Here is a 13691-nt window from a genome sequence, read left to right as displayed (position 1 = left end):
CACCAAGGAACAGAAGGCTCAGATACCACAGGTTGGGAGCAAGGTAATGGTAAAAATAAACCCCGAAAAGCCAGGATTCTCACCAAAATGGACAGGCCCTCACCAGGTAATAGACACATGTGTGTGCTTGGCGATAGGCGGAACCGGATGGTGGAAACATTGGACATAGTTAAAACGTTATGTGTAACATGAGACTCTAACTGACCAGTGACAACCGGGAAAACATGCGTTTTACAGAATCTTAGTCCTAATAGGAGGAATACTGGGTAACCCCATCTTATACCAAAATCCAGCAGTAAGTTGCCCAGATGGCTATCAAGAAAATATTTCCACTACAAACTCAATCTTTTGCGGAAAATGCCAAAGAGGGTGACTTGAAGTGGAATGGACAAGCCTGGATAAGGGACACTCATGGCAGAACTAATCATGGACATGCATGAATAGCTTGTGAAAGAAATCCACAAAAGTGTGTGTGGGTAAGATGTAACCTCACCAGAGAGGCAGAGGGGACTACCCCCATAGCCATGAGCGGCAGTCAGGAGAGCAGCTCAACAGAGGGAGAGCGAGGCCCATAAAAGGGTGGCAGTCAGGAAAGCAGCTCAACAGAGGGAAAGCGAGGCCCATAAAAGGGCCACCACTCTCTGGGTGAAGACATTTCTCCTCATCTCGGTTCTAAATGGCTTACCCCTTATCCTTAGATTGTGACCCCTGGTTCTGGACTTTCCCAGCATTGGAAACATTCTTCCTACATCTAACCTGTCTAAACTCCAGTGAATACAAGCCCAGTTGATCCAGTCTTTCTTGATATGTCAGTCCCACCATCCCAGGAATCAGTCTGGTGAACCTTCGCTGCACTCCCTCAATAGCAAGAATGTCCTTCCTCAAGTTAGGAGACCAAAACTGTACACAATACTCCAGGTGTGGCCTCACCAAGGCCCTCTACAACTGTAGTAACACCTCCCTGCCCCTGTACTCAAATCCCCTCGCTATGAAGGTCAACATGCCATTTGCTTTCTTAACCGCCTGCTGTACCTGCATGCCAACCTTCAATGACTGATGTACCATGACACCCAGGTCTCGTTGAACCTCCCCTTTTCCTAATCTGTCACAATTCAGATAATAGTCTGTCTCTCTGTTTTTCCCACCAAAGTGGATAACCTCACATTTATCCACATTATACTTCATCTGCCATGCATTTGCCCACTCACCTAACCTATCCAAGTCACTGCCTGCCATTCTGAAAAATACCCATTTACTCCTACTCTTTGCTTCCTGTCTACCAACCAGTTCTCAATCCACGTCAGCACACTACCCCCAATCCCACGTGCTTTAACTTTGCACATTAATCTCTTGTGTGGGACCTTGTCGAAAGCCTTCTGAAAGTCCAAATACACCACATCAACCGGTTCTCCCTTGTCCACTCTACTGGAAGCATCCTCAAAAAATTCCAGAAGATTTGTCAAGCGTGATTTCCCCTCCACAAATCCATGCTGACTTGGACCTATCATGTCACCTCTTTCCAAATGCGCTGCTATGACATCCTTAATAATTGATTCCATCATTTTACCCACTACCGATGTCAGGCTGACCGGTCTATAATTCCCTGTTTTCTCTCTCCCTCCTTTTTTAAAAAGTGGAGTTTTTATGGTACATCAGTCATTGAAGGTAGGCATGCAGGTACAGCAGGCAGTAAAGAAAGCAAATGACATGCTGGCCTTCATAGCGAGGGGATTTGAGTATAGGAGTAGGGAGGTCTTACTGTTGTACAGGGCCTTGTTGAGACCACACCTTGAATATTGTGTGCAGTTTGGTCTAATCTGAGGAAAGACGTGCTTGCTATTGAGGAAGTGCAGCAAAGTTCACCAGACTGATTCCCAGGATGGCAGGACTGACATATGAGGAAAGATTTGATTGACTAGGCTTATACTCACTGGAATTTCGAAGAATGAGAGGGGATCACATAGAAACTTATAAAATTCTGATGGGACTGGACAGGTTAGATGCAGGAAGAATGTTCCCGATGTTGGGGAAGTCGAGAACCAGGGGTCACAGTCTAAAAATGAGGGGTAAGCCATATAGGACCGAGATGAGGAGAAACTTTTTCACCCAGAAAGTTGTGAAGCTGTGGAATTCTCTGCCACAGAAAGTTGTTGAGTCCAGTTCATTGGACATATTCAAAAGGGAGTTAGATGTGGCCCTTATGCCTAAAAGGATCAGGGGTATGGAGAGAAGGCACGGGTGGGGTACTGAGGTTGCACGATCAGCCATGATCATATTGAATGGCAGTGCAGGCTCGATGGGCTGCTCCTGCACCTATTTTCTATGTTTCTATGTTTCAAACTCTCACACAGATCTTAAAAGGACTGTTGGAAAGGGAAGATAATAACAAGAAAATGCTGGCCCAGTTCGTGGACGGGGCGGAATGGGAACTGCTATAGGTTGCCCATGCATAAGAATATAAAACATAAGTAATAGGAACAGGAGTAGGCCATATGGCCCCTCGAGCCTGCTCCGCAATTAAATAAGATCATGGCTGATCTGATCATGGACTCAAGTCCACTTCTCTGCCCGCTCCCCATAAACCCTTATCTCCTTATCGATTAAGAAACCGTCTATTTCTGTCTTAAATTTATTCAATGTCCGAGCTTTCACAGCTCTCTGAGGCAGTGAATTCTCCTCATCTCTGTTTTAAATGTGCCCTCTAGTTCGAGTCTCTCTCATCAGTGGAAACATCCTCTCTGCATCCACCCTGTCAAGCCCCCTCATAATCTTATATGTCTCGATAAGATTATCTTCTGAATTCCAATGAGGCCCAACCTACTCAACCTTTTCTCATATGTCAACCCCCTCATCCCTGGAATCAACCTCGTGAACATTCTCTGAATTGCCTCCAAAATATGGAAACCAAAACTGCACACAGTATTCCAGGTATGGCCTCACCAATATCTTATATAGCTGTAATAAGCCTTCCCTGCTTTTATACTCCATCCCCTTTTCAATAAAGGCCAAGATTCCATTTGCCTTCCTGATCACTTGCTGTACCTACATACTATCCTTTTGCGTTTCATGCACAAGTAGCCCCAGGTCCTGCTGTACTGCAGCACTTTGCAGTCTTTCTCCATTTAAATAATAACTTACTCTTTGATTTTTTTCTGTCAAAATGCATGACTTCACAATTTTCAACATTATACTACATCTGCCAAATTGTTGCCCTCTCACTTAGCCTGTCTATTTTTTGTGTCCTCACTCATTGCTTTTCCTCCCATCTTTGTATCATCAGCAAACCTGACAACGTTACACAGTCCCTTCCTCCAAGTAATTAATATAGATTGTAAATAGTTGGGGTCCCAGCACTGATCCCTGCAGCACCCCACTGGTTACTGGTTTCCAACCAGAGAATGAACCATTCTCTGACTCTCTGTTCATTAGCCAATCCTCTATCCATGCTAATATATTACCCCCAACCCGTGAACTTTTATCTTGTGCAGTAACCTTTTATGTGGCATCTTGTCAAATGCCTTCTGTAAGTCCAAATACACCACATCCACTGGTTCCCCTTTATCCACACCTATAGAAACTCTTGCTATCTGTTTTTATATTTTGTGCTCGTTTACTTTCATAGTCTATCTTCCCTTAATCATTTTTTTAGTCGTTCTTTGCTGGCTTTTAAGAGCTTCCCAGTCTTCTGTCCTCCCACTAGTTTTGGCCACTTTGTGTGCCCTTTTTTTTTTAATTGGATACCGTCCTTTATTTCCTTAATTAGCCACGGATCTTTTCTCTTACACCCTTTCCTCCTCGCTGGAATATATTTTTCCTGTTCATCAACCGTCCTACCCTTTAATCTATTTTCCCAGTCCACTTTATCCAACTCTGTCCTCATACCTTCATAGTCACCTTTATTTAAGCTTAGTACGCTGGTCAGAGATCCACCTTTCTCACCCTCCATCTGAATTTGAAATTCAATTGTGCTATGATCACTCATTAGGAGATTGTTTATTAATCCTGTCTCATTACACAGATCTAAGATAGCCTGCCCCCTGGTCGGTTCCATTACATACTGCTCAAGGAACCCGTCCCTTACACACTCTATGAACTCTTCCTCAAGGCTACTCTGACCAATTTGATTTGTCCAATCAATATGGAGGTTAAAATCACCCATGATTATTGCTGTTCCCTTTTTACAAGCCCCCACTATTTCCTGGTTTGTGCTTTGACCAACAGAGTTGCTACTGTTAGGGGGCCTATAGACTACACCCACCTGTGACTTTTTCCCCTTATTATTCCTTATCTCCACCCAAACTGTTTCAACACCCTTATCATTTGAGTGAATATCGTTTCTTACTATTACATCCTTTATCAATAGAGCTACCCTACATCCTTTTCCTTTTTGTCTGTCCTTCCGGATTGTCAAGTACCCCTGAATATTTAATTCCCAGTCCTGGTCACCTTGCAACCACGTCTCTGTAATGGTTATCAGATCATATCCATTTGTCTCAATTTGTGCCGTCAACTCATCTATTTTGTTCCAAATGCTATGAGCATTTGGACAAAGTGCCTTTTAAGTTTTTTTTTTACCCTTTTTCTTGCTTGTTTCCTTTCCCCTTCAAACTCACTTTCTGTATTTTCGCTTTCTAATTCCCTCTTTACGGTGCAGGCTCGAAGGGCCGAATGGCCTACTCCTGCACCTATTTTCTATGTTTACTCCCTTCCCTAATGAATCTAGTTTCAGGTTTCCATCTCTCATACATTGCGGGACCATGCAAAAACGAAAAATTTGCTAAACCAGGCTGGACAAACTATGAGTAAAAGAATGGCCGAGATAGTTTGTGTAGGATATGGGGCTTGCTGCTCAATACGGTAGAACATAACCTAGAACAACTCCAGAATGGGGAGATGCCGGATTGGATAACCAATTATGTATTTGCTGAATGGACATTGGGCAAGAATGACACCCAAGCCTGTGAGGTCTGGACACCCAAGCCAAACCTGGGTCCCTAAGAACAGGTGTGTAACCGGACATCAGAATATAATAGGGTTTGTGTTATCAATACCACAATACGACATGACAAAGGGAAACACATTGTACCAAGTAAGCAATAAAGGAGAAATAAGGAATCAGAAGTTGTTTTATGCTGAGAGCACCTAGACCTCGATAACACCGCTGACATTGGACTCCGAAATGACCGCAGCCTCACAAGGAAAGGGAGGATGGTGTGTGAGCACCACGGCGGTCAACATGACGATGGGGGGAATTACCCACTGCCCTATCACGACCACCGACTTCTGTGTTGTACCAAAAAAAGTCGTCGATATTCAGGGATATATCATATATCCGGAATTGAAAGGAGAGTCCGTCAATGGGATGGCGGTGGACACTATCAAAGCAGGGTATAAAGATTTCAAGGAACCACAAGGACGACATATACCCAGACTTAGTGAAGAACAAACTAAGTTGGAACAGGACATCCATGAACAATGGCAGAAGTACATCATCCTGATGAAGAAGATCGACAAACTCCAGAAGGACACTAAAGAAATGTTGGCACACCAAACCTGGTTTACGAGACTTTGGAACTTTGGACTAAACGTGCAGGTGCACCTCTAGATAAGAATAATATCCCATATATTGGTGATTGTGCAATGTGTGGTTTTAATGGTATTGTTGATTGAATTATGTTGGAGATGTAAACAACGGGTGAGGAAAGCCATAGTTCAGGTCCCCATAAAAGCCTTAGAAGAAACTAAACCTTTAGGGCCCAAGTTTCCACACGATAAAAAGCGGGCGCCCCTCCGAGCTGGGCGCCCGTTTCTCGCGCCTAAAACGGCGCCTAAAAAAAAAGCGCGATTCTGGAGCGTTCTGCAGCTCCTTGTCTGCCTGGCGCGGCGCTCAGGGGGGCGGAGCCTACACCGATTTTGTAAGTGGGAGGGGGTGGGTACTATTTAAATTAGTTTTTTTCCTGCCGGCAAAGCTGCGCGTGCGCGTTGGAACATTTGCGCATGCTCAGTGTGAAAAAAACATTGGCACTCGGCCATTTTTGTAGTTCTTTGTAGCTGTTTAATTTTTGAACATTTTTTTAATAAAAGCACATTGCCATCAGCACATCAGCACTTGCAGCCTTCTCACCATCTCCTTCTCCACCCGCGGGAAGAACGGGCGCCTCCTCTCCCCCCCCACCCCCGCGGGAAGAACGGGCGCCTCCTCTCCCCTCCCCCCCCGCAGGAAGAACGGGCGTCTCCCCCCTCCGCGGGAAAGAACGGGCGCCTCCTCTCCGCTCCCCCCCCCCGCGGGAAGAACGGGCGCCTCCCCCCCCCGCGGGAAGAACGGGCGTCTCCCCCCCCCCCCGCGGGAAGAACGGGCGTCTCCCCCCTCCGCGGGAAAGAACGGGCGCCTCCTCTCCGCTCCCCCCCCCCGCGGGAAGAACGGGCGCCTCCCCCCCCCGCGGGAAGAACGGGCGTCTCCCCCCCCCCCGCGGGAAAGAACGGGCGCCTCCTCTCCCCTCCCCCCCCGCGGGAAGAACGGGCGCTTCCCCCCCCCGTGGGAAAGAATGGGCGCCTCCTCTCCCTTCCCCCCCCCGCGAGAAGAACGGGCGCCTCCCCCTCCCCCCGCAGGAAAGAACGGGCGTCTCCCCCCACCCCCCGCGGGAAAGAACGGGCGCCTCCCCCTCCCCCCGCAGGAAAGAACGGGCGTCTCCCCCCACCCCCCGCGGGAAAGAACGGGCGCCTCCTCTCCCCTCCCCCCCCGCAGGAAGAACGGGCGTCTCCCCCCTCCGCGGGAAAGAACGGGCGCCTCCTCTCCCCTCCCCCCCCCGCGGGAAGAACGGGCGCCTCCCCCCCCCGCGGGAAAGAACGGGCGACTCCTCTCCCCTCCCCCCCCCGCGGGAAGAACGGGCGTCTCCCCCCCCCCCGCGGGAAAGAACGGGCGACTCCTCTCCCTCCCCCCCCCCCGCGGGAAGAACGGGCGCTCCCCCCCCCCCGCGGGAAAGAACGGGCGCCTCCTCTCCCCCGCCCCCCCCCGCGAGAAGAACGGGCGCCTCCCCCCCCCCGCGAGAAAGAACGGGCGCCACCTCTCCCCTCCCCCCCCCCGCGGGCAGAACGGGTGCCTCCCCCCCCCCGCGGGAAAGAATGGGCGCCTCCTCCCCCCCCGCGAGAAAGAACGGGCGCCTCCTCCCCCCGCGAGAAAGAACGGGCGCCTCCTCCCCCCCCGCGAGAAAGAACGGGTGCCTCCCCCCCCCGCGAGAAAGAACGGGCGCCTCCTCCCCCCCCCCCCCCCCCGCGGGAAGAACGGGCGCCTCCGTGCCTGAAGCACTTTCATACAGGTAGGAAGATGGTTTATTTAATCTTTTCTTTGCTTATAAATGTTTATTCAGGTTGGATTTATTTGTATAATATTTGTAGAAGTATAAATAAGGATTTATTGTCGAATTTAATGAGTTCCCTTCCCCCCCTCCCCCCCCCACCTCGTTCTGGACGCCTAATTTGTAACCTGCGCCTGATTTTTTAATGTGTAGAACAGGTTTATTCAGTTCTACAAAAATCTTCACTTGCTCCATTCTACTTTAGTTTGGAGTACGTTTTCACTGTGGAAACTTTGAAATCAGGCGTCAGTGGCCGGACACGCCCCCTTTTGAAGAAAAAATTCTGTTCCAAAGTAGAACTGTTCTACCTGACTAGAACTGCAGAAAAAAAAATGTGGAGAATTGCGATTTCTAAGATAGTCTGTTCTCCACCAGTTGCTCCTAAAAATCAGGCGCAAATCATGTGGAAACTTGGGCCCATAGTATCTAAGGAAAAATCTGTAAGACAGGTGAATGATGTGTAAAGGGAAAGAGATACGAGAAGCCATCCGAAAGTAAGGGCTTGGCCACCCAGACGGACGGATTAAGCTGACAATATCACTTCTCCTTTGGATGAAATAATGACCGGATGGCACATTGGCCTATCTTGGGGTACATAGCCAAGGGCCAAAAGAGGGGATTGCAAGAGCAAGATTGAATATCAAAGATGTTATCTGGCTATTATGGAGGCCCTGAGCTGGCTAAACATAAGGTGTGCTTAGAACCACATGTACACAAGATGACCACTCGTTAACCTTGGGCTCAAGGGAGCAATAAAGAACTAATATCACCATATAACAATATAAGGCGAGTGACACCAGGAAGAAGGGAACAAATGGGTATTTGATCATGCATTGATACAACCAATCACGTCACAGTTAAGGTCTGTCCACGAGGACACGCATGTGCTAAACCCTGTATAATTGAGGTGCAATTTGAACAGCTCGTTGGAGGTCCTCGCTCAGGCAGCTGAGAAGTGAGATGCTCCCCTTCATGTGTTGGAAGTAAAGTCATTGAAACTTATCCAAGGTATCTGTTTGTTGAATCCGGGCTTGTTAAGAGAGGAGAAGGGCGATTCTCCCCATCAGTTTAGTTGTGCAGTTCCCTTAACAATAACCTCACTTTATGGTTTAAAGTTAGCAAAGTCAATGCAATAGTTAAGGTATGCTTACCCAGTGCCTGTTCCATTTCCACAAACCATAATATCAACATCTTCAGTCACAAGCCAGTTAGCTGTAAAATATATATAGGATTCTGTTTAAAAAGGGAATATGGAATGAAAGGGATAATTTTGAAGTCTCTCTAAACACAATATTTTATTTTTGTGGAGCCATTTTCTCCTCTTTTCACTATACAAATATTTAGCAATACACAATTATTTGTCATACATGGCAAAAATAAATAACATGTTTCCCTGATAGGCCAATTGCTAAATGTATTGATTAATATGGAATTGAACCACATAGACCAGGAGAATCCCTGTGCTAATTTAGCTGATCTTGGCATTAGGGGACCCCTACAATTGGTTTCAATGTCCCTGAGCTGGGTAGAGGGAGAAAAAATCAGCCAGGGTTCCTATTTCTAGCCTTGCCAATGGCTCATTTAGTTTATCCAATGAGTAGCTGAGCCACAGTAATTAGCAAGTTCCTGGTTCAATATCGGTACTTAGTTTGGTGACCTGAGCCACGGAGCTACAATTAGCCTCAGCAATCCTGTATTAGGAAGGGGAAAATTGGCCAAAGTTCCAGCTCTTGATCATTACCGAATGATCTCCATTGAAAGTCTGCTTGGGTGGAACTTGGATACCGACAAGATGCTCTGCTCTGATGAGGTCAAATGATTTTCCGAAACACACTGTGAAGGTTCACACAAGAATATTGGCTATATTGAAGAATACTCATGCAAGGAGTCAATGCCTTCATGAATGGGGAAAAGTAGGGTTGGCCTTGGCTGTGATGCCCCTGCAGCAAGAACAACAACTACTTGTATTTACATAGCAACTTTAATGCAGAGAAACTTTTCTAGATGATTCATAGAGGCATAAATAAAAATGGATGTCGAGCGAAAGAAAGAAATGTTAGGGTGACTGAAATCTAGGTCCAAGAGGTGTGTTCAAAAGGAGGAGGAGGAGGAGGTGAGGAGGCAGAGGGATGTAGGCAGAGAGTATGGAGCCTAAGGCGGCTAAAGGCATGGCTGCCAATAATGGTGCTAAGAGAGGATGGAATTCATAATACACAGTAGTCAGAGGAATTGAGAATTTGGGGTTACAGAGATAGAAAGGGTTGAGCTATGGAGGGATCTGAACACAAAGAAGAAATTTTTAAATTTGAGATGTTGTGAGGATCGGGAGCCAATATAGGTCAGCGAGGAGAGGGATGATATGTGAGTGGGACAGGACAGGGGAAGCAGAGCGTTGGATGAGCTAATGTTTATAGAGGGTGAAGAATGGGAGGTCAGCATGTACAGCACAGGAGAAATTGGGGTAAATTTTTGATAGCACTGCCTTGATGGTATTTGGGTGGGTTCTATAAATGGTGGTCAATCCTTTCCACCAGGTTACTGCCTAGGCACTGATGATGAAAATTCAGCCCATGAGTCTGGGGGTGATAAAGGTATGCCGAAGGGTTTAGTGACAGATAGGCTCAGGTAATGGTGCAGGCAGCCTATGTTGTAGAGGTGGAGGCAGGTTGTTTTGTGATAGATAGAATATGAGGTTGGAAAATCAGTTGGAGTGTCAAACAGCCAGAAGCTGGGTGGTGAGGGTACGGGATTTGTAGTTGTAACTCATCTAAGACTGGATATCGAAAGGCAATCTGACAGTGGAGAGACAGAGGTGAGTGTCATCGGCATACATCTGAGTGTTGACCCAATGGCTTCAGAAGATGTTGGCATGAGCAGAATAAGGGTTCAACGATTGATCTTTGGGGGACTCCTAAGGTGACAGTGCAGCTGTAGGATGAGAAACCATTGCTAGAGATGCTCTGGCTATTATTGGACAGGTTAGAATGGAACCAAAAAAGGTCAGTCCTACTGTGCTGGACGATGGAGGAGAGACGTTGAAGGAGCATCGTATGATCGACCTTTGTCAAAGGTTCCAGAGAGGTGTAGGAGGGTATAGAAAGGTAATGTCACTGACAGAGAAACATAGAAATATAGAAACATAGAAAATAGGTGCAGGAGTAGGCCATTCGGCCCTTCGAGCCTGCACCGCCATTCAATAAGATCATGGCTGATCATTCACGTCGGTACCCCGTTCCTGTTTTCTCTCCATACCCCTTGATCCCTTTAGCAGTAAAGGTCATATCTAACTCCCTCTTGAATATATCCAATGAACTGGCATCAACAACTCTCTGCGGGAGAGGATTCCACAGGTTAACAACTCTCTGAGTGAAGAAGTCTCTCCTCATCTCAGTCCTAAATGGCTTACCCCTTATCCTTAGACTGTGTCCCCTGGTTCTGGACTTCCCCAACATCGGGAACATTCTTTCTGCATCTAACCTCTCCAGTCCCGTCAGAATTTTATATGTTTCTATGAGATCCCCTCTCATCCTCCTAAATTCCAGTGAATACAGGCCCAGACGATCCAGTCTCTCCTCATATGTCAGTCCTGCCATCCCGGGAATCAGTCTGGTGAACCTTCGCTGCACTCCATCAATAGCAAGAATGTCCTTTGTAAGATTAGGAGCCCAAAACTGAACACAATATTCCAGGTGAGGCCTCACCAAGGCCCTGTACAACTGCAGTAAGACCTCCCTGCTCCTATACTCAAATCCTCTCGCTATGAAGGCCAACATACCATTTGCCTTCTTCACCACTTGCTGTACCTGCATGCTAACTTTCAATGACTGATGTACCATGACACCAGGTCTCGTCGCACCTCCCCTTTTCCTAATCTGCCGCCATTCAGATAATATTCTGCCTTCGTGTTTTTGCCACCAAAGTGGATAACCTCACATTTATCTACATTATACTGCATCTGCCATGCATTTGCCCACTCACTTAACCTGTCCAAGTCACCCTGCAGCCTCTTAGCATCCTCCTCACAGCTCACACCGCCACGCAGCTTAGTGTCATCTGCAAACTTGGAGATATTACATTCAATTCCTTCATCTAAATCATTGATGTATATATTGTAAATAGCTGGGGTCCCAGCACTGAGCCCTGAGGCACCCCACTAGTCACTGCCTACCATTCTGAAAAGGACCCTTTTATCCCAACTCTCTGCTTCCTGTCTGCCAACCAGTTCTCTATCCACGTCAGTACATTACCCCCAATACCATATGCTTTAATTTTGCACACTAATCTCTTGTGTGGGACCTTGTCAAAAACCTTTTGAAAGTCCAAATACACCATATCCACTGGTTCTCCCTTGTCCACTCTACGAGTTACATCCTCAAAAAATTCTAGAAGATTTGTCAAGCAGGATTTCCCTTTCATAAATCCATGCTCTTCCAGACTTTGGTTCAGGCCATTTCAGTGCTGTGGGAGAGGAGGAAACTGGATTAGAGGGATTCAAACCATGAGTTGCAGGAGAGGAGAGCAGGATCTGAGAGGTGACAACATATTCCAGTATCTTAGAGAAGAAAGGATGGCTGGAGATGAGATGGTAGATAGCAAGGACAGAGGGGTCAAGGGGGTTTTATATGAGGAATGGGGTGATGACAGCAGTTTTGAAAGAAAGTGTGACTGAACGATCTACAATATTAGCTGAAATGGGAGTCAGAAAGGGAAGTTAAGCGATCAGAAGTTTTGTGGAATTGGGGTTAAAGGAGCAGGAGGTTGATGAAATGAGGGCAAGAGGAAATATAGAGGAGAAACTGCATTTAAATTTAAATGTAAGGGGCATGATTAAGAAGTTTGCAGATGACATAAAAATTGGCCCTGTAGTTAATAGTGAGGAAGAAAGCTGCAGACTGCAGAAAGATAGCCGTGGACTGGTCAGGTGGGCAGAAAAGTGGCAAATGGAATTCAATGCAGAAAAGTGAGGTAATGCATTTGGGGAGGGCTAAAAAGGCAAGGGAATACACAATACATGGTAGGTACTGAGAAGTGTAGAGGATCAGAGGGATCTTGGAGTACATGTCCACAGAGCCCTGATGGTAGCAGGATAGATAGATATGGTGGTTAAGAAGCCATAGAAGATAAGAGCAGGGAAGTTATACTAGAACTGTATAAAACACTAGTTAGGCTACAGCTAGAGTACTGTGTACAGTTCTGGTCACCACATTACAGGAAGGATGTGATCGCATTAGAGAGGGTACAGAGGAGATTTATGAGGATGTTGCCAGGAATAGAGAATTTTAGCTATGAGGAAAAATTGGATAGGTTGGGGTTATTTTCTTTGGAACAGAGGAGGCTGAGGGGAGATTTAGATGATGTGTATAAAATTATGAGGGGCCTAGATAGGAAGGACCTTTTTCCCTCAACAGACAATAACCAGGGGGCATAGATTTAGAGTAATTGGTAGAAGGATTAAAGGGGAGTTGAGGAGAATTTTTTTCACCCAGAGGTAGTGGGGATCTGGAACTCACTGCCTGAAAGGGTGGCAGAGGCAGAAACCCTCATAGCATTTAAAAAGAACTTGGATATACACTTGAAGTGTCATAGCCTATAAGGCTACTGATCAAGAGCTGGAAAGTGGGATTAAGTTGAATAGCTCTTTTTCGGCTTGCACAGACACAATATGCCGAATGGCCTTCTTCTGTGTGTAAATTCCTGTGGTTCTAAGCTACTACCACGCACTGCTGGTCCAATTCCAGGGACAAACCAGAATGGTCACTCACGGCTATTACTGTTATTGGTCAATGTCTCAGAGATGATGTCTCACAGGTGCACAGAACAAAAAATCGCCATGTATGCTTTTTGTTTTTGTTTTTGCAATCGGGTTGGTCACTGCTGGACCTAACAGAAAGTGAATATAAACCCTACATTCATACATTTTATATAGTTTTACAGTTAATGAAAAAAGGAAAAATGCAAACCAGATATAGTCTCAAACTTTAAAAGGATATGTAACCAGGACATTCAGATAGCAGTAATCGTTCGTGAAAAATATTGCATTTATAAATGCATGAGCCAACACTTACTTTTGTTTTGCACATAATTTCCCCATTCTTCATCAGTAATATTAATCCCTTGCTTCAGATCTTTTATACATTTGTGTGTCAGAACGCCTTTGAAAATTTGAAGTCCAAACAATGCAATAATTAGGAGAACAAACATCATGAGAAGGAGGACCTCCATTAACAGCCTGGCAGACTTGAATATAGCACCGATGATAGTCTTTAGCCCTGCAGAAAAAGATAATTTTTGCTTTGAATGAGACAGGGTTTTAGAAAAAACTGTCACAGTTATAAT

The 13691-nt window shown here is 46.2% G+C and overlaps 1 protein-coding gene across 1 annotated transcript in view; it reads right to left on the bottom strand.

Annotated features, from left to right (window-relative positions):
• Positions 1–13691, bottom strand: part of LOC139228888 (sodium channel protein 1 brain-like) — a 304090-nt gene that overhangs the window by 279114 nt on the left and 11285 nt on the right. The window contains 2 exon segments of the mRNA XM_070860378.1: positions 8507–8567; positions 13421–13624. Of these exon segments, the coding sequence (XP_070716479.1) occupies positions 8507–8567; positions 13421–13624 (265 nt within the window).

The sequence above is a fragment of the Pristiophorus japonicus genome, chromosome 2 (assembly GCF_044704955.1).
Source record: "Pristiophorus japonicus isolate sPriJap1 chromosome 2, sPriJap1.hap1, whole genome shotgun sequence".
Taxonomy (NCBI): Eukaryota; Metazoa; Chordata; class Chondrichthyes; family Pristiophoridae; genus Pristiophorus; species Pristiophorus japonicus.
The sequence above is the reverse complement of the archived record's forward strand: the minus strand, read 5'-3'. Positions and strand labels throughout refer to the sequence as shown.